Below are 20,329 nucleotides of genomic sequence, written 5' to 3'. Positions count from 1 at the left end.
AACTGGCGATGAGTCTTTCGCATTGCTGTGGAGGAATTTTGGCCCACTGTTCTTCTCAGAATTGTTTTAACTCAGTTACATTGGAGGGTTTTCCAGCATGAACTGCCATTTAAGGTCACACCACAGCATCTCATTTAGATTTAAGTCCAGACTTTGACTTGGCCACTCCAAAACCTTAATTTTGTTTTTTCTTGAGTCATTCAGAGGTGGACTTGCTGGTATATTTTGTGTCATTGTCCTGTTGTATTACTGAAGAGCACTTGAGCTTGAGGGCACGAACTGATGGTCGGACTTTGGCCTTCAGGATTTTCTGGTAGACAGCAGAATTCATGGTTCCATCAATCACAACAAGTGGTCCAGGTCCTGAAGCAGCAAAGCAGCCCCAGACCATCACACTGCCATCACCATGTTTGACTGTTGGCATGATGTTCTTCTTATCAAATGCTGTGCTGTTTTTACGCCAGATGTAACAGGCCGCACACCTTCCAAGCAGTTCAACTTTTGTCTCGTCAGTCCACAGAATATTTCTCCAAAAGTCTTGGGGATCATCAAGATGTTTTCTTGGCAAATGTGAGACTAGCGTTTGTGTTCTTTTTTTATCAGCAGTAGTTTTGGCCTTGGAACTTTCCCATGGATGCCATTTTTGCCCAGTTTCTTATGGTTGAGTCATGAACTCAGACCTTAACTGAGGCCAGTGAGGCCTGCAGTTCTCACTGTTCCCAGTTTTCTCCATTTGTGGATAACGGCTCTGACCATGGTTCGCTGGAGTCCCAAAGCCTTGGAAATAGCTTTGTAACCTTTGTCCAGACTAATAGATTTCAATGACTTTGTTTTTCATTTGTTCTTCAATTTCTTTGGATCGTGGCATGATGTGTTTCTCTTTGAGATCTTGTAGCCTACTTCACTTTGTCTGACAGCTTCTATTTAAGTGATTTCTTGATTCAACAAATCTGGCAGTAATCAGGCCTGGGTGTGGCCATTGAAATTGAACTCAGCTTTCCAACAACTGTGGTTAATCACAGTTAACTCATGATTTAACAAGGGGGGCAATTACTTTTTCACATAGTGTCGGATAGGTTTGGAATTTTTTCCCCACTTAAAAAAATTTAATAATCATCCAAACAGTGCATTTTCTATTTACTTGGGTTGTCTTTGTGAAATATAAAAATTGGGTTGATGATCTGAAACATTTAAGTGTGATAAATATGAAAAACTCAGGAATCAGAAAGGGGGCAAATACTTTTTAAAGGCACTGTATTTTTCACCAAAGAATGCATTTTGCATTATTAAGTGGCTGTTTGTGTTTCTTTGTTCAGCTTGTAATCCCCTTGGATTCCTCCATACTGGACCATCCAGAGCGTCCACAGTCCCTCTCTGTCACTGTGCCCCAGATGACCCTCAGCAACACCCACCACTGTCCTAACGGCTCCAGAGCTGATCTCAGCAGTACCTATAACAAGTTTGCAAGCTGCCCTTTCTTCAAGATGGAGCCTCCCTGCCCCTACCCCAGAGACCGGAGTGCCTTCCATGCCATCCCATCCACTTTCCTTCATGTCTCTCAAGAGACAGAGCTCCAGCCACTGGACATAAAGAGGCCACGCTCCCGGGATATCTGGTCTCTCAGTCTGTTCCGCGTGACCCTTGGTTTTGATGGAGCGCGGCGATTCCCCAAAGGCAAAACCCAACCTTTTGTTGAACCCTTTTCCATGTCTGTTTGGATCTGTCAGCCCTCTGCGTTTGGAAATAATGCACCATGTTCCTCCTCCAGTCCAAACGGAGATCATCGGGCTTCACCAGAGCAGGAAGACACTTCCTTTGCCTCATTCCACTTTCTGGCCCTCACCAACACTCCAGTGAGGATGTGGCTCAATCATTACCAGTATGTGGCGCTGCTAAGGATGAGGGATGCCATGGCTCGCTTGGGGGCAGAGCTGGGCCGTGATCTACAAAATGTAAAACAGGCTCACGGCCAAGAGACTAAACCTAACACAGTTTGTCTCGCCCTCCTGGTGGACTCTGCAGAAATGGGTCTCCTGTTGCCGGCAGTGAGCTCAGAGCCTGAAGTAGAGGTCCCTCAAACCCCAGAGACAGACAGCCCAAGCATAACAGACTCTGACATCTCTCCTACCCATCGGTCTGATATCCCAGAAGAAAACGGGATAGAAACTGGCCTCTCCATCAATACAGCCAATGAACGTGATTATCCGGATGATCAAGGAGTGTTGGTAGAGGAGGCATGCGAGGCAGTGGAGGAGGTGGTGCTGCAGGTGTTGGAAACACAGGAGGACACCCCCGTTCTCTCACCTGTTCTCTCACCTGGACACTCGCCAGTCCTCTCCCGTGAACCATCCACCTTCAGCCTGGAGGGAGAGCTGTCCAGCGCTATTAATGTCACCAAGGATGTGACCAAAGATGCCATAAGTGCCTCGCTGGACCTGACCAAAGGGGCGTTTTCAATTACAAAAGACGCTTTTAGCCTGCTGAGTCGAGGCTCAGGGATGAGCAAATTGTTCAGTGCACAGGGGAAGTAAGTGCTAGAGTTCTCCCGCTGAGCTGTTGAGAACATAATAATCTTTGTCTGAAACCCATGCTGTGCGCCGCATGCTTTTACTGGCTGTTTGTTAACAACTGTCTGTGTGTTTGTAGGGAACAGGTCCAGCGTTCTGAAGAGTCCTCCCCCTCTCAGGCTGCCAGCCCGCGGCACAAATCCATGAAACAGTCGCCTTCCCAGCATTCCTTTGATAGTGCTATCTTGGATGGCAGCCTGCCGGATGAGAGTATCTCTGAGACTAGTGATTTCAGCGAGAACTTTGTTGTTCTTATAGACTCAGGTGCTCAAAATAACTCTCAGAGTTATTAAAGAAATCACCCTATACAAAGGTGTCACCTGTTTTAACTCAATTTTATGTTTCCAGAGTCCCCGGGACCCAACAACACCGCTGTGGGCAGTCGAAGCAGCCCTGTTCTAGGGACAGAGAGACGCTCATCAGCTGAACTCAGCAGCTCTTTTTCCCAAAGCACTGAGGATGTGTCTCAGGATTTGGTGGGTAACTAAGCTACTCCAAGAGGTTAGATTAAAATGGTCAGAGTCTTTGAAGAACAGGAAGATTGGAATAATTTATTCTGTCTTGACCTCTGTTATGATAATAATTAATCTAAGCTTTTTTTCTAAATTGAAACTTGGTGTTTTGTATGTCTTTCCAGTCCTCAGTGTTGGTGCTGATCTTGAGTGGAACAGCATGTACTATGGAGATAAAGGGAGAAGACCAAGTGGTGGCTGTGGAGACTAATAATCTGACCCCTGTGCAGATGGGAAACATCAGGGTTGCAGATCTGCATGCTGGACTTCTACATGGTATTTAGCACTCATATCAACAAACCTTTGAAGAGAATATATATTAAACAGACTTTAAAATAAGCATATTCTTACTTTGGAAATAAGTAAGATAATCAATTGTAGATTTAAAAGAAATTTAAGAGTTATTAAAAATATAACATTTAAAAGACTACTGAAATGTATATACTGTATATATCAATGTGAGGATCACTTTGCTGAATAATTTAGATTTGTCATGAGTGTGGAAGAATAGCTAGAAAATACCATAAAATGCAGCGAACTATATAAAAGAGGCCAGTGAGAGTTGAACTAAGTTAAAGCACAGATTTAACTTTGCTGCTTCTTAGCTCCACAGATGAGCTTGCTGATTGATAATGTACACTGAAAATGGAGGGTAGAAACAGGATTAAAGCTTGAATGTCAGTATTTGATGCCTATTAATCATATGAAGCACAATGCATCTTAATACTTTGTACATCTCATCTGCAATAGAAGCACTTGATGAGCTAAATGCAAAAGCAAATGCCAGTATTAAGGTGTAAAACATGATCATGTTTACCTGTGATATTTTTACTGAATGAAATCAGAAAGAGTGCTTGAGGATGTCTTTGTGTTGCCTGATGAGTGTATTTGACTTTTTAATTAAACACTACATGAAGAGGTGCTCGTGAGAACAGCGACATTGGCATTCAAGCTTTTGTACGCTTTAGGATCACTACCTGTGTACAAAGAAACAGCTCTTTAAGTTCACTCTTCACAAGTTTCTCTGTAAGAGACCTTGAGGTGGATTACTTAACTTGACAGAGTCACTGACATTTGTGTTAAGTAGGATAACTATGTTTTATTTTCACTAAAACAAAACTAGAAAGTAATTTTGACTGAAATGGACAGCAGTCTGATGTCAACACCTCTGCCACCCACTTTGCTGAGTGATATCATAATAGTGACGTGTCTCAAAGAGTCTAGATTATGCCCACTTGGAGACCAGACAGAACTGTCCAATGTATCAAAATATGACCTTTCAGTGATAAAGGTAGGGGTTGTCATGGCTGCCTAAGTCATGCTCAGGTAATGAAAGAGTACATCCCCTCCAGATCTTAAAATCATGGTGTCATGTGAAGAAATGAAGAACTGTTGAACAGAATCTTTAACTGTAGTGAGAACTCAACAGAGACATGAGACTGCTTTTTGACTGTAAGGATCTGTGTGAATAGCTGCAGGTGCTTCTTTCACAGACATTATCACAGACCTTGGGTGTTTTGTAACTCAAAGTGATCATACTGCCATTTTATTTGTCTATAGATAAACATAACTTACATGACACAAGAATATAAAGGAAATAACAGGTTCTGAGGATTTGCACTGCAGATTTTATTTTAGATTGAAGAGGAGGTATATTTAATTGCTTTATTAGCATGTTGTACGCATGCCTCCAAATCCAAGTAGGCACTACATTTAGGCACTGTCTCAATCAGAAGGAAAAAATAAATCATGTTCCTGCTTTGCCTGGGTTCCTATCATTTTATGGTACTGATGTCTGTGTCTTGCCTGCATCCTGATGTCATGATGTCTTAGCTGTGCAGTTCATGTCTGCACTCTGATTGACGTCTGTGATGTCTTAGTTTGCATGGCATCACAGGTCATCTAGGTTTGGTTCTATATTGTTGCTCTTTATCGATGTAGATGAATTATTATCTGTCTACATGTCACGTTCTGTTTCTTGTCTTTTGTCTGGGTTGTTGCTTTGTTTTTGTACTTGCTTCTGCACTTGTCAAAGCACTTTGTAAACCCATGTTTTTAAAATTGCTATACAAATAAAGTTATTATTATTATTATGTTCTAGTATGGACAGCATGTTTAAACCTCTTGCCTTTTAAAGCCCACAAGGCTAACAAATGTCCCTTTTGCCTGTAGCTTCAACTGGATCCAATCAGATGCAGAACAGTCAGGGCAGCAGAATCACTCCTGCACTGTGCATGCGATCAGAAATGGGTCCATCTGCTGCTCGACACTCTGCTCTGGCTGAGACTATGGGCTTCGTGGACATCAGAGTGCAGGACTTCCAGGCGGAGCTGTTAGCCTCCACCGTGTCTAACATCGGACCTTTTCTTGAAGATGAATTCAGTGTGGATGGTCAGCCAATGCAGTTACACTTGAGCAACATCACCATCACTATTAGGGTGGGTTGTCAGTAATCTGGGTCAGTTTTTTTTTAAATTGGTAGTTATAAGTTATTGAAAAGATACATTTTACATTGATGATATACAAGATATATGCTGATATTATCTAGACTAGTTCATCCAGCTGAAGTAAAGTGTACAAAGATTAAGATTAAGATTGCAAAGGGACTTGAATAAATGGATACCCAGTGTGGATATATGTGATTAACTGTCACAATATCTTTTTTTTTTTTTTTTTTTTTTTTTTTTTTAATCTTTTAGGATGATAGCCCCAAAATCTACCCAACAGCCCCTCAACCCGTCCCGTCCTCATTTATTGTGGATAAGCTGCTCCTGGAGCGTGGTGAAGATGGCATGATGAGGCTCAAAGGTATACAAGAAAACTTCACTTGCTACATCTTTTCAGTTGAGGTTTGTGCTCCTTTTCAAATTTAACTCTTGTCAGTCATGTGGCTACACCAAAATATCAGTAGGATCTCAAGCAGCAGAAACCACCGCTTGTCCGATTTGCAACATCTGTTGTAACAGCACCACAGGAAAGCAGAACTGAAAGTAATCATTAGCATTTCTGTCTTCAACTCCAGCAGGTGGTCCTGTGTCAGGCGACGACCTTGGTTTCTACAGTTTTTACTTGGGTCAGCAGCAGAAAGAGGTAAGAGAGAATAAATAGTGCTGGAGTATACAACCTGTTAATGCTTCTGCTCAGTGTGTGAGAAGACTTTGTCATACTACAGGTACTGTTTCCACATGAAGTGTTTTTATTTACACATTGTTTTGCTTTGTTGGGGATAAAAATGGCCTTAAAGTTGCTAATTAAAGTAACTTGAACACATTTGGTTATAACGATTGAAAGCAAAGAAAGAAGGCCTCTTGAAACAGTGCCGGCATCGAAATTTTTTTTTGTAGACAGTTGCTTTCATTTATTTATCAAATGTTTTATCCTTGACCACATTATATGGAGCAAGCATGTCTATAAAAAGCCATATACCTCCCAGAATGCAATATAATACCAGTGATCAATCAGTTTTCTTAGATGCACTTACACTGGGCCCAGTTGGCCTGTACCATGGTTGTCTGACTCCCCTGCTGACTTGCACACACATTGCTCCTGCCCAGGCCTGAGCACGGAACGTCATGTTGGAATACGACACACGTGTGACTTAGTTTACAAGAACAGCCTCAGAATCAGCACAATGAAGAACAACACAGAGGACATGACTACAAGTTTACTCACTTTGTGGCTTATTTTGAGTCAGTGAGAGTTGGTCCTCTGGACGTCAGATTGTCTTTATTGTTCACTGGGGGAAATTAGTTCTGCAGCAGGAGCACACAATAGACAAAATACACAAGGACAATATCAGAGGTAAAATAAGAGCTAATTAAAACATTTTAAAGCCAGAAAGAATATTAAGAATTATTGTATTAGTGTGTTATGGACCACCAGCACAAGTCAACAAACTGGTCTTATGGGGTCAAACATGCCAGGGCCGATCGCTTGGTGGGATCAGCTGTAAAAGGCTGCAAATTCATAATTTTTGAAAATCAGAGATAGCTTCATAGAGGTGGCTTTGAAGATGGCATTGCTTCTCAGGCAGTTACAGCCATGTTGTAGGGCAGGAAAGATGAAGAATGTCTCTGTGTTGGCATGGTGGGCAGTGAGAGCTTGCATGAATGGGGTGGTTCTGGGACGCTGGAGATCCCCCAGAGGAAACACCCCATTTGACAACTCTGGCGAAGTGCTGGCTTCTGCTGCCCATTGATCTGCATGGTTGGCTTGTAGGGGCCAATAAGAAGGGCTCAGCTGGGTTTAGGGATTTCTTCACTGGGTGCTTATCCTTGTATTTGGGCACACATTCCTTGTGTTTACTCCGAATGGTCACTGCTTGTGCCACAGTCACAGCAGAGGAATTCAGCAAACCAAACATTTTCTGTGCTTAGTATTAGTATGTATGAATACAAGCACTGTACATGTACATGATATGAGGCTGTGTAAAGCTCTGCATTACACTCTCACTGAACTTTTTGTTTAATCTTTTACCTGAAGGTCAAGATCTTGAAACCTCATCTGAGTAATATTCATAGCCTTAACTTGTGTTTAAATCTGCAGTTATCTGCTTGCTCCGTCTTAATCACAGCTTTAATTCTGGGCTCCTGTTACTGGTCACAAGATCAGTAATGGAGTTCTAATTACACCTGTCCCTGTCTTTCAGAATCTGATATCTGCTCCACTTAGCCTTTAGCATATGGCCAAAGCTGTCACTGCAACTAACCAATCTAATAATCTGCTGTTACAGATAAAAGCCCTGGAGGTGAAGCTCTCTGACACCCAGGCTGCTCTCACACAGGCTCTCAGCGACAGAGAACGCCTCATTCTGGAAGTCAGGAAGTATGACCCCACGTTCACTCTCTGAGCCTCTCTGGTCCGTCACTTCTCTTTCAGCAAGACCCATTCAAAGTTTGTCATGTTACAAAAGGAGAGGACTCTGATATGCAGCTGTGCATTACTTCCAACTTCATGAGATTGCAAAATAACCCCTATAATCACTCTTAGTCAAATGGGGTACATAGAACTAACTCATAGGTACATTAATGGTACTACTTTGTATCTGGCAGTCTAGATAGTCCTCACTGCTGTACTAAACACCATTTCATCTGGTTATTTTTCATCCAGATCAGTGTGAACAGTGAAATTATTGTGTGGTTTTAAGTGTTTGTCTCGCAGCATGCAAGGGTAAATATCATCAAGCTTTAATTCTCTCCACTTCAGTATTTGTGTTACAGAGATTAGAAGTCAAACACATGCCAAAACCTCCTCCTCACATGCGTTGACACTGCCGGACAGCAGCTGGTTCATCAGTCACTCTTTCTCCATTACACATCTTCCTGTCAAGCATGCTTTGTGAACAAGTAGCACATTAACAAAAATAGACTCAGTTACATAGACTGCCTCTGTTAGGTGTGTGTTTTTTTTTTTATTTTACAGTGTTATATTGAAAAAATAATATGAGCTGTTCTGTGAAAATATGATGTGAAAGGTAGGGAAAACAATGCACTTTTTTAGAGCTAACAAAGCAGAAGCACTCTGCTTTCCTGGAGAGACTAATTCATCTCTGTCTTCCACCATGGTTGCTTAATCACCACGGTGGAACAGTTACACACTCTTATCAAGTTCTCACCTCTCTCGTAAAGCGGGTTGAATCATTCCCAGTGTTATTTTTACTTTGTGTTGTGAAATGTCAGACATGCTGCTGTTGTACTGTGAAACAATGCGCTCTGTGGTTGATTGTCACTCATAATGACACGCCTTTAAATTTCTCCTCTGCTGGAGAGAGCAGGTTGAGCAGCTTAGGTTTTATAACTGAGTTGTTTTGTTTTTTTCATGTTAACTCTTTGGTTTTAGTGAAGTTTGGAAGGATTATACCAGCTGCCAGAGTTCTTAAACTTGATCTCCTTAAACATGTTTTGTAGCTTGCTAAGAAACAACTGCTAGTGTTACTACTTCTGTGCATATTTATTATGCACAGTGTTGCTGTTACACATCATAAAGGCTCATTCTGAATAATTTTTATATTTATTTAGTTCTCTGAAGCATTTTTTATTATCATACAGTGTTTTGAAGCCATATCAATCAAAGAAAATCTCATGAAAAACCTGTGGTACTGAAACACACATAAACAGTGTATCTTCAAATGACCAAGCTCACTACAAAACCAATTGTTTTCATTGTTTCTGTATTTATTCTGAATCTGTTTTAGCTTTTGTCTATCAGGCCAGCTGCCAGATTAAAATACCTGTCACTTTTTGTCCTCCATGCATAAATCTATTAAATGCATGGATTCAAACAATGATGGATATGTCCATCACAAAGACTGCAACAGTATAACATTCATTTTATGAATGCGTTCATGATAGAAACGTCTCTATGAGCAACATTTAATGCACAACAGTTCTATTGTTCAACAAATGGCTTATGCCTGTGGAGGTATTGTTATCCATCTTAGTGATTGCAAAGCTGGTACTTTCACATACAGTTGTAAATGTCCAACTGTGCGTTTGGGAGACCCCTGGTGGCTGTGGGTTGTCATTACACCCTGAATTCCAAACATCTTGTATTTTTATCCTCTCTTGACACTGGTTGCCTTGCAAGCTATGAATGACATATTTACATTCTTGAGGAATGTAAATATTTAAGCAATAGAAAGAAAGCTTTGGTTTAACCAAAAATATTAAATAATTTCTAACATTACATGTTTTTTTTTTAATGTAAAACTATTCAATTTTTAGTTGACAGAAAAGAAAAACACATTGTTCAACTGCATGTGGACTCAATACATCCTCACTCCATCAGTGTAATAAAGCAGAGGTACTGCCATTTAGCCTCAGTATCACTTCTAGATTTGATCTCCTCAGTTTTGATGTTGATGTTGATGTTTTGCATGGCCTTAGTGGAAAAACATACACTCCCATGTTTTTGAACCTCCCATGCTGGATGCAACATGTAGCTATGAAAGTTTATCCAGTTTCCTCCCTCCTCAGTGTTAAGTAGCACCCATGTTCAGTTGACAAACTGGTGCTCTGAGTTCCATCCGCTCATGATTTTGCAAAATGAGGAGATGGAAAGAGAATCAAGCAAGGTTCACTTAAAGGTGAGAGGTTTTCTCTCTTTTTGTACGACTGACCTGGAAAGCAGATGCATGTACTTAAGTGATGTTGTATGGTTTCTGCCTTGTGAATTACTTGCACTTGTGTGATTTATTCACTGGAAATTGCACTTGTTTTCACTTCAAGGATTGCAGAAGAATCCTTGGGAAATCTTCCTAAGTGACACAAATGTTTGAGACTTTGTGGACAGTATTTTTGTCAGTTGTGTGGAGTTATGTTGGATTTTGTAACGTCTTTATCACTTCATTGAGACTAATTTAAAACTGGTTCTGTGAACCAAAGATAGTATGTGTAAAATATTTTAAAGATGAAAGAATAAATGATTAACTGCTGAACACATTTCACGTGTGCTTTGTTTTCATTGGAAAATGCATGTTTTATTAATGTTACAAACCATGTTTTTAAATCATGCAATATGTTGCCCTAAGATCAAAAATCCAAACAGTGTACTTAAATGACTTCAATAACCACAAATTGGTGCCGGTTGATATCCCAACCAGCTGGATTAAATGATCGCATATCCTCCTTAAGTCCATTTGTTGTTTAAAACAAGCCTCCTCAACAAGCACGTCTCATTTTAAGTATAAACATATTTTATTTACAATCATACACAAAAAAACAGTTCCACATCAGTACAGCAGTCACGACTCCTGGCCTTTACAAAGTAGAAAGTAACCGGTGTGAAGTTAGCTTCTGTTAGCTGCAGAACCTTCATGCTTAACTATGGCACCACTTTAAAGGCTGACATGTCCAACACAGTCCTTTAAATCTGTGTCCTTAGTGAAAAATAATCTTTTTGTATTTGGAGTTAGGGATCTGATCTCTGCTCTTCAGCCTCCTCACTGCTTCCCTCATGTGCTTAGGCTGAAGCGGTGGTGTGTCTCCCCATTTCTCACAAACATCCAAGGCTGTGTGGACAAAGAAGAACCATTCAAATACAAGGAAAAAACATTTGTAACAGCAAACTTATTTACCCATGTGTTTCAGCTTTTCTATTTCTCAGTCTGCCACTCACCTTCCTCTACAATTTCCCCAGCAAAAACCTTTGCAATACCAGACATTGCAATCACCACGTTCTGGGACACTGATGATCCTGTTATGGACTGGATCAGCTAGAAAAAGAAACCATAACAGTGTTAATAAAATAGCAGAACAGATTGATAAACATAGTCCTCTTTTAAATGCTCACTCTTTTTATAGCAGCCTTAGGGAAGGCAGAACGTCTGTACATCTCATAGCGATTCAGCTGCTCTTCAGAAAAGGATGACACCAAAACCCTGCAAGACACAAAATGAGAAGAGGGTGATTAGTATTTACTTGGGATGACACTTCAACAAGGTTACTTAACAGATTATCCTCTGCAACAAATCTCAGGCTTACTGCATCTTTTGTATTTCGTCCTCATCGACCTTGTGGCGCTTTTCCTTTTTCTTCTCTGGTTCCACCTTTAGTCTTTTAGAAGGAGGCTGGCCAGAAGTTCCTTCATCTTCATCTTCTGCTGCTGCCATTTCCTTTAACATGAAGGAAAAAATTTTTAGAATCAAATCATACTCTTGTAAAACCATACTTAGACTCTGGACACAAAAGAAATTCCTCACAAAAAGTGGTATGAGGACTTGTAAAATCTATTATAGGGTGACCTATATAGTACAGTCATTATCATCCAGAGTGAGAACATATCTGATGATGCTACTTTTAGCTGAAAAGTATTTTATATATTGCTTTAAACAATGCTCTGTTTGGCCAAATAATTTTACACATTCGTAATAAAATGGATCAGTGGTTCTTTGGTTCCACCCTGAGGGATAACAAACCAAGCAAGTCATCTTAATTATGCTTGTCATTTACAGGGTTGTAACAGCACAAATTCACTGGCAGAGAAAAACAAGGTGCAGAGGATGATCTTCTCACACTGATGGACATGTCTGTCAATATAAAACTGCATTTACAATACACCTGTAGTCATAAATGTATGGGCATTGACAATGGTGATTATAAATCTTGCTTGTTAAAAAAGGGCATCAACCATACAAAACTATAACGGTCTGTAGATCATAACTTAAGATCCAGAACCAGGACTCTGCCAGGAATTAATAGCCCCATGAAAGAGAGGTGAATTACACACACATTGCTCAGGTGCAAGGTTGTTAACCCATTTTGACCTGATGCAACATTTCTGTTTATACCTTTAAGACCTGATGCGATGTCAACACATTTTTGATGATTTTTATTGTCTTTCAGACACTCGACCAACTACCTGCAGTGTTTCCCTAAAATATACATTTGAAATGTTAATAGAATACATTTTTGGTATTAGCAACTTTAGCCACCATAAGGAAAAGTTCAAGTTTTTTCTTGTGAATTTCAAACTTTTAAACCTTACACCCTAACTTTATTTTCTTGTAAATACATGATTTTATTATTTAAATAAAACATTTTTTCCCACCAAACTTTGAATTCATACTCAAAAATGAACAGATTCTCTTCCTTTTTTAAATCTTCTACATTGGCCCTAATACACCATTGTACATTATGTTTCTAACCCATGATTTAAAAACATATATATGTACATCTCATCTTGACAATGTCAAAAGCAGACAGGATCCCACACCCCCATAGGGGTACCCAGACCCCAGGTTGGGAACCACTGATTTGGACCTTATGAAGGAGTTTGTCTGAAATTTTTGATCATTAAAAATTGTTTGTGATTGGATCAAACAGGTTTCAACAAAATTTGATTTTAACGAGAATCATATTAAAGTCTTTATAGATCGAATATTCAGATAGATATCATGTAATGCCATTCATCTATAAAAAATACAGAGGAATGTTTTTTTGGTTCATATTTCCCTAACCCCCCTGAATGTTATTTTTGCTGAAATAAAACATGAAAAAGAAAAACTAGTATTTATTGATTAAGAGTGAAGAAAGTCGTCCCTTGTGGTGTTGGGTTAATATTGCAATTGGGGGGGGGGTCTTAAGATTTTAAGTGCCCTTGTAAGCCATGGGTTCTTAAATTCGTCCTAACTTTCCCCCCCTGTCCAGAACTCACAGGCTTTGGCTCCTGTTTGAGCTGATCTTGCGAAGTTGACTCTTTGTTTTCATTTGTAGGTTTAGGTGAGGTAGATCCACTCTCGGTTTCCTCTGGTTTACTCTCAGGATGCTCGTCGTTGGAAGGAGCCGTTTTCTCAGGTGTACCTTCGGGTTTTATCCTTGCAGGGTCTGCCATTGTCGTTCAGCTACAATACTGGCTGATAGTTTCAGATCCTGTAAAACCACCGAGATTGTTACAGCCTTTTAGACAGTCATATAGCCTTTAACACGAGCACCGTAACCCTTTCAAAACATGTTGAGAAATATGTAAGCTTTAAAGTCTTGGAGGTTCGGTGTAAATGACGACACCGAAATTAAAAACTGAAGCATAATGCGAAGAAAACATCCACCTACCTTCTCTGCAGCCAGGCGTCCACAACAAACAGCTAACGGTGGTGGTAGGCTAACGCTAGCATGGATGTACAGTACTTGAATTATTACACGTTTACTGCTAATAAAGATTAGTGAAATGAAATACAAACTACCTCATATCCAAAAAGCTACAAGTAGGGTATTTTCTTTCTGCTTTAAATCTAATAGGAACGACGTAGCATCAAATGCTAGCTATTTTTTGATGTGTAGATATTTGGATTTCCGTTTCCGGTTTTGAAGGAACTTTATTGACTCTGTTCAATGATACAAACATTGAGTACACGCATTTTACACAAAAACAACGGTTTAAAATACTCGGAGTCAGGTGTAGTAGGTCAGAGATTTTGGATAAACGAAGGGTCTCTGTGTAACGCATACATACATACATGTTTGAGCAGTCATGGACTGCTCAATATACATTTGAAGAGAGCTGAGTACAAAAATAATGTATAAAGGATAGAAGTTCAGGCCTTCCGGTCTTGTTTAGTCTTTTTTTGGTTGGTTGGTTGTTTTTTTCTTTTAATGCTGAAAAAGCATGAACTTAATGTTTATTGTTTTTCGGCTTGTGTGATTTAGTTCTGCCTATTTTAAAAATTAATAGGAATAACCTAAACTAAGCTTAGCTTCTTCCTTTTTTATTCTATTTGACAAGTTAAGAACAACGTTAGCATTTCAGCGTTTTGTCTGAATTTGTGTGATAGTGTTTCTCATGTATCAAGTCTTTGCCTGCTACGGAGCAAATTTCTTTTAGGGGGCAAATAAGTTGAGTCAATAACCATTTTTATCAACGCAACATTTTTGATTTATGAATAACCTAGTTTAAAGCCTTCTAAAAATGTGAACCGCTTGTCTTAAAGTAGAATTCAAAGGAGTTAAAGCTGCATAAATCAGCAGAAAAGGGGAAACTGGAGATATAAAGTTGCAGAAATGGGTTGGAGATGGTAGACATGTTAAAGTGGCAAAAATTGGCATAACAATGGTGAAATGTGAAAAAAGTTGGCAAAAAACAGCATAAAAGTGCTGAAAATACAGCGGCAACAATGGGTGAAAAGTTAAAAATGGGTGAAAGTGAGGGAAAAAACAGAAGGAAAACATGAAAAGGTTTAAATGGGGAAAAATGACTTAAATTGGCAGAAATAGGGGCTGTGGGGTGAAATGGAACTAAAAAAAATGGAAAAAAGATGAGTGAAAAGAAGTACAATATGGTTAAAATGTGGAAAACAGGTAGAATATGTGGTGGATTTGAATTTTAAGTAGCAAAAATACATAAACTGTGGCAAATGTGTGTTAAACGTAGTAAAAACAGCTGGGAAAAATGTGTTCAGTGTGGCAAAAAAGGGACAGAAAATGTGATGAAAACAGGTTACAGTGAAGAAAAAAAGGTGTTCAAAGTCGGTAAAAAGAGGCAAAATGGACAAAATATTGCATATAATGGATGGAAATGGCTAATATAAGTGGCAAAAATGGGTGGAAAAGTTGGCCAAAAAGAATTAAAAAGTGGTAGAAATAAAAAATTTCATCATCAGAACCCAGTAGTTCGGTTCCTGTATTTTAATTTAAATCTGAATAAGATATGTCGGCCAAGTATGTGTATGCAACAAGCAAACGTTTCTCTCAATGTACAGGAATCAAACATTAAATATATATATATATATATTCGAAAAGAAATAAAAAAATAACATTGATAACAACAAATAAAAGACAGGTAAATCAACATAAGTGAATAGATATAGGCTATATAAGTAAATAAAACAAATAAATAGATAATGGAAATAAAGTAATAAATAATAAAAACAAACAAATTTCTTGCTAATCAGTAATTTTATTCATTCTTTAAAATTCAAGCAGACTCCCATGACTCAACAAAAAATCGACAATTTAGGGTAACAGTAACAGATATATTTTTATTTCTCCCTCGTTTTATTAATTTTTAACATTCACGATGTCTGTGTGAGGTTATTTTTGCAACAAATTTGCATAGGAAATGAGCATATAAATTTCCTTCTGATGATCTGTGACATCTTAAAAAGCCTACTTAAACGTGATTTGCACAAAAAATATGATTTCATCTTTGTTTTTGGTCAGTTTTCCCTTCTTTCCTTCCAAGTTTACGCGACGCCCTTTGCATCCCACTGTGACCCCCAGGGGGCTCAGAGGCCCACTTTAAAAATCACTGCACTCAATGAACGCTTCTCGCCCGGACAGAATCGTTTGTCTATGATATAACTGGTATAATTACTCATTGACTAATGATGCTGTCACCTGATAAATGTTGTGAAATGTTCACGTTCACACAGTTCACACCCATAAGACAATTTTACGTAATTTCCAATAATCTCTCATTGCTCTTCATAGTTGATATTCTCATCTGCTTAAACGTAGTTAAATTTGATGATTGTACATTTGGTATGGAATTTAAGTCACTATTGTATTTCCAACAGTGTAGGTGAGTAACTTACAATAGTAAATAATTAAAAGTTTAGGTTGGAAATATTGCATTAGACGCGATAGTAAACAGACATAAAAAGCACTGGATGGGTGTTATGGGTGTCCCTGCCCATTGCATTGAAAGAAAGTAGCCCCAGCGCCATCTTGCTTATACCCATCCGCCTTATCTTTCAAGCAGCTAGGGCGGGGGTGCTAGGTGTTATGTGTATGTGTGTCTAAAGGGTTTCGGATTGGAGATGCAGAAAGAAAGGGCAGTTTTGAGGAAGTGACGGACGAGTCTCGGGGGCCTGGTCAGAGGAAGTTTGCTCGGTGATGGTACCGTGCTGCTGAACGAAACTTTTCTCCCCCGAGCGCGAGCGGCACCGTGGATCGAAACGGACGGATCCAGCGGCGGAGGAAGCTTTTGTTTCCTCGCCACACCAGCTGTACTGAGTAAGGAATAACTTGAGGTTGGGAGGGGAAAAAGGGGGGGATCGCAGAGGAATTTCACTCCCACAACCAAGCCCCCCGTTTTCTTCTCTTCCCCGCGCCTCCTCCGGTTTTTTTTCCCTGGGATCCGCGATGGGGAAGGAGCAGGAACTTCTTGACGCGGCGCGGACGGGAAACCTGGCCGCAGTGGAGAAGCTTTTATCTGGGAAGCGACAGTCCGCTGGCACGGGCAGCGGGTCGTCTGGGACCGGTGGAAGCGGCAACAGCGGCGGGCACGGCGCCTCCTCTCATCCGCTCTCCAGCCTGCTCAGGTAAGCCCTGGACTAGGGAATAAGGGATATAACTCACTGGGAGAAAGCCAGAAGTGGCGTCCTTGTCAAACCGCCTCATTGTTGCTTATAGTATTCTATCTTAAACATTATTGGCTGAGTTCACGAGGCAGTGCTTTCTTTATTTGCATTACCAAATAAACACAACACAAACCAGAGCACCGGAGTAGCAGTGGCATGCTTCTTTGTTAGCTCACAGCTCGGTGTCCCTGCCAGCTGTACTGTATGTGAATAAACAGCCTGCTAGGTTATTAATTATGCAACCTATCTACAAAAATCTGCAACAAAACAGCCCATGGCATGTAGGAAAGCTAATACAGATGCATTATTAAGTGTTTACATACAGTCTAGACCTGAACACTCACAGTTAGTTGGAAGCTAGTTATCAGAGCCAGACTGCATTTTATTAGGACTGTTTAAACCCCTTTTTACAGCCCATTTTCTAAAGAAGACATTTTATGTCTTTTGCTTCGAGGCTGTAGGCTATTCATGAATATAATGACATTTGTTGTGGTCTTTCACTTCGGTAAAGACCTACAATACATTGTATGAAAAGGTTGATAGGGTTTACTTTTCATTAAGTTTATTTACAGGATACCTAATCTAAAGATAATAGGGATGTACGATATTGGATTTTTACTGATATCGGATATGCTGATATGTACAATTTGATTTTGGCCGATACAGATATTGAGTCCTAGTTCAGACCTAAAAAAACACCTTAAAACACACTTTAAAGTTTAAGAACTGATGATGAATAAAGAAAAAGACTAAACCTGACATAGGTCTGTCGGTCCAACCTGAAACTACCAACTTATTAATTTGAACGGCCAATATTTACAGCTGATATAGACTAAACTATTATTCTGTATCTTTCCAATCATTCTTGGCCTAAGGTCATTGAAAATGTTAATACTTATATAATGTCTCGATACCATGTGTTTTTAATGACATAATCCTAGTCACTTAAATGTAAGTAGTATCTAAAAGAACTAAACTGTATAAAAAACTATATATATTTCATGTGAGAGCTGCATAGTAGAGGAATGAAACTGTGTTTTTGTGCAGTTTAGATTATGTACAGGAGTTTGCCTGCAATTTCTTGATAATTGACAACAAGAAAGTTCCATAAGTATTTTTTGGCATGGTATGGATATAATTTACTTTTTACAAGTATCGTATCCAAGTTTAACATTCTGGTATCATCACTGTCTGCAGCATTGGGGCAATGGTTCTCAATGGTGTGGCAAGGCACACTGGTGTACCTTGAGGCAAGTCCAGGTGTGCCATGGGAATTTGTACAATCATATGATATCACTTAAGGTATTCAACAACTGAAGTACTTGTAACATGACTTAAAGAGGCTATTTTTCAATGGACATGTTGTACCTTGAGATTTTGGCTTGATATTAGGTGTGCCTTGGACTTAAAATATGTGCAGTACAGCAAAAAATACAGGTGTTTGTATGGGCAAGTACACATGTTTATGCACCAATCCCTCTATCTGTACCCTGTTGTGTTACTTTATATTTTCTTTTATTTATCCATGCTGTATGTTATAAATATAAACCAGATATCGATGCTTCTTCACAGCTTGAAAACGCTGCATTCACAGACTACCATTTTAGACGTATCAAACTATGGAGAAAAACTGCAGCCGCAACGTTTGGAGGTAGCATGACATTCATTATTCTCTACATACCAGCATTGTCATATCAACAAATTGTGACACAGGATTTTAAAAGTTAAATAACCTCTGAATTACAAATCATAGCCAAATACTTTTTACCCTCTTGAAGCTAGCAGTCGCGCTGTTCCATTGCTGCTATCCATGCCTTTTATTCCCTTACGGAAGCTCTTCTAGCAAACCGGTAGCCCAGGCGACTTTTCGGGGATTTTGAAGATCAAATCAAAACCAGCAGATCTGATGTTGAAGTCATCCATTTTTAATCAATTTTCAACCATTTATTGCCGTTAGCTTGAATGTTTACCAGCATATTTTCCCATAATGCTTCGAGAGGGACTGTCAACCAGTGGCAAGCTGTTCTGTCATGACGTCATGCTGTGTCAAACTGTGCATGCTTAAAAACACAGGTCATCATGGACACAGCCTGAAGAGAGCATAATGGAGAGAGAGAGACAGCCTGTGATGCGGCCCTCTTTATCATTATTTTAATATAATCTGTAAAACTCACAATAACTAGAAAGAAGAGCAACTCTAAGTGTCAAAGAGAGGCTGAACATTGACCTGTCGATTTGTTGAGCCATGTTTTGAGTCAAATAAAATAAAGCTCTAGCAAAATAGGTCTAGTAAGTTTGCACTGGTATCGGATCAGTACTCGGTATTAGGTGATACCCAACGCTCTAGTATCAAAAACATTATCGGGAAGGAAAATATGGTTGTGGACCAACTCTTTAAAGCATCACTTTTATCACAGATACCCCTGCTGAACTGATGCATCCTTAGTATTTTTTTCTCATGCTCTGTTTAAAATGCCAAAAGCTGGTATGAAGCATAGGAACAGAATAGGGCAGGTGTGCCAAAAGGTGGAAAATATTGATAAAGGCCTTGGTAATGACCATTAATCGATTATCCATGATACATATATATATATATATATATATATATATATATATATATATATATATATATATCATGGATTTTTTTTTTCTTTTAATAAAGATATCATCAAAGTTGTTGCAGTGTTATGAATATACAGCTTGCAAGGGCTTCTTCTGAAGTTCCTTCCCTTTAACACTGTGCAGATGAGGGCTGCTGGGTAATATTAAAATATTTAATGAAATACAAAGACAATCAGATAAGCTCTGAGTTTCATTTTGTCCTGCAGATGCTATCTGATCTTTAATACTTTACCACGGCATAATAGTTGATTTTTCATAGTCTGAGAAATATTGTTCTAAAACCATATGATGCTGTTTCATTTAGCAGCTCTTCAGTCCAGACAGGACAAGGAAGCTGTCTGAGGTCTGCATTTGCTTTATATTATTGAGCAAAAGCTTAAAAAAGGAACATTTATAAGAAAGTACCTAATGCTGGGTGCCTAGGACCTCTTTTTTATTTAATATAAAAAGTATTGATGTTGTTTGACTTTTATGTTGTATCTTAAAATAGAAAATTCTGATATCATGACAGTCCCAGCCCAAGTGAAGTATGTCATGTAAGAAGCCTGCAACTTGCTTCTCTTTTCCTCTATTCTAATTCCGAGCACATACAGGTAAAGGTCTGTCCATCAAAAGATAATATTACTCCTCCGGGAGCCCTGTGACAGCCACCTTTCTTCCAGGGACAAGTGTTACGGCGAAGCTCGAGGTGATGCATCGCCGTGTTACTTAGCGAAGACTGCAAAATGTACTCAAGGTAATTACATTAAACCCTTCTAATCGGAAATCCAATTCGCAGATGTCAGGCAGTCAGGGCTGGCTGGGGCTTTCCCTCACAGGTCTGTTAGTAGGCGGAT

General features: G+C 39.4%; 3 protein-coding genes across 15 annotated transcripts in view; 2 read left to right on the top strand and 1 right to left on the bottom strand.

Moving 5' to 3' along the window:
- uhrf1bp1 (UHRF1 binding protein 1) overlaps positions 1-10,506 on the top strand; it is a 28,424-nt gene extending 17,918 nt beyond the window's left edge. For 2 of the 5 annotated variants that reach the window (XM_041798879.1, XM_041798875.1), the window contains exons 14-21: positions 1,317-2,527; positions 2,647-2,831; positions 2,916-3,043; positions 3,205-3,355; positions 5,252-5,517; positions 5,779-5,887; positions 6,102-6,169; positions 7,812-10,506. In XM_041798879.1, the coding sequence (XP_041654813.1) occupies positions 1,317-2,527; positions 2,647-2,831; positions 2,916-3,043; positions 3,205-3,355; positions 5,252-5,517; positions 5,779-5,887; positions 6,102-6,169; positions 7,812-7,928 (2,235 nt within the window). In that variant the 3' untranslated portion in view covers positions 7,929-10,506. Of the gene's footprint in view, positions 1-1,316; positions 2,528-2,646; positions 2,832-2,915; positions 3,044-3,204; positions 3,356-5,251; positions 5,518-5,778; positions 5,929-6,101; positions 6,170-7,811 lie in introns of all 5 variants that reach the window. The other 3 variants (XM_041798876.1, XM_041798878.1, XM_041798877.1) reach the window with 3 other exon arrangements.
- A 245-nt stretch (positions 10,507-10,751) lies between these two features.
- taf11 (TAF11 RNA polymerase II, TATA box binding protein (TBP)-associated factor) lies at positions 10,752-13,878 on the bottom strand. Of its 2 annotated transcripts, XM_041799589.1 has the most exons (7): positions 13,758-13,878; positions 13,627-13,681; positions 13,232-13,446; positions 11,560-11,690; positions 11,369-11,456; positions 11,195-11,291; positions 10,752-11,087 (listed from the first exon to the last, which is right to left on the bottom strand). In XM_041799589.1, exons 3-7 carry the CDS (start codon positions 13,406-13,408, stop codon positions 10,957-10,959), a joined length of 624 nt encoding a protein of 207 aa, XP_041655523.1. In that variant the 5' UTR covers positions 13,409-13,446; positions 13,627-13,681; positions 13,758-13,878; the 3' UTR covers positions 10,752-10,956. The 2 variants fall into 2 exon arrangements, with proteins under 2 accessions (XP_041655523.1, XP_041655522.1); XM_041799588.1 differs by having other exon boundaries at positions 13,627-13,878.
- A 2,490-nt stretch (positions 13,879-16,368) lies between these two features.
- The window catches only part of LOC121517207 (ankyrin repeat and SAM domain-containing protein 1A-like), a 129,252-nt gene continuing 125,291 nt past the window's right edge, over positions 16,369-20,329 (top strand). For all 8 annotated transcript variants that reach the window (XM_041798798.1, XM_041798794.1, XM_041798797.1 and 5 more), the window contains exon 1: positions 16,369-16,832. In XM_041798798.1, coding sequence (XP_041654732.1) covers positions 16,654-16,832 — 179 coding nt within the window. In that variant the 5' untranslated portion in view covers positions 16,369-16,653. The remainder of the gene's footprint in view (positions 16,833-20,329) is intronic.

Source organism: Cheilinus undulatus, linkage group 11, assembly GCF_018320785.1.
Source record: "Cheilinus undulatus linkage group 11, ASM1832078v1, whole genome shotgun sequence".
In the NCBI taxonomy this organism is placed as follows: domain Eukaryota; kingdom Metazoa; phylum Chordata; class Actinopteri; order Labriformes; family Labridae; genus Cheilinus; species Cheilinus undulatus.
This window is presented reverse-complemented; position numbering and strand designations above follow the sequence as displayed.

Excerpts from the sequence above, each read along its gene's own strand:
- taf11 (XM_041799588.1), bottom strand. The coding sequence starts at position 13,408 with ATGGCAGACCCTGCAAGGATAAAACCCGAAGGTACACCTGAGAAAACG. Across the intron at positions 11,457-11,559 it reads GACGAAATACAAAAGATGCA|GGTTTTGGTGTCATCCTTTT; the intron begins GTAAGCCTGAGA and ends TGTGTCTTGCAG. Across the intron at positions 11,088-11,194 it reads TGGGGAAATTGTAGAGGAAG|CCTTGGATGTTTGTGAGAAA; the intron begins GTGAGTGGCAGA and ends TTGTCCACACAG.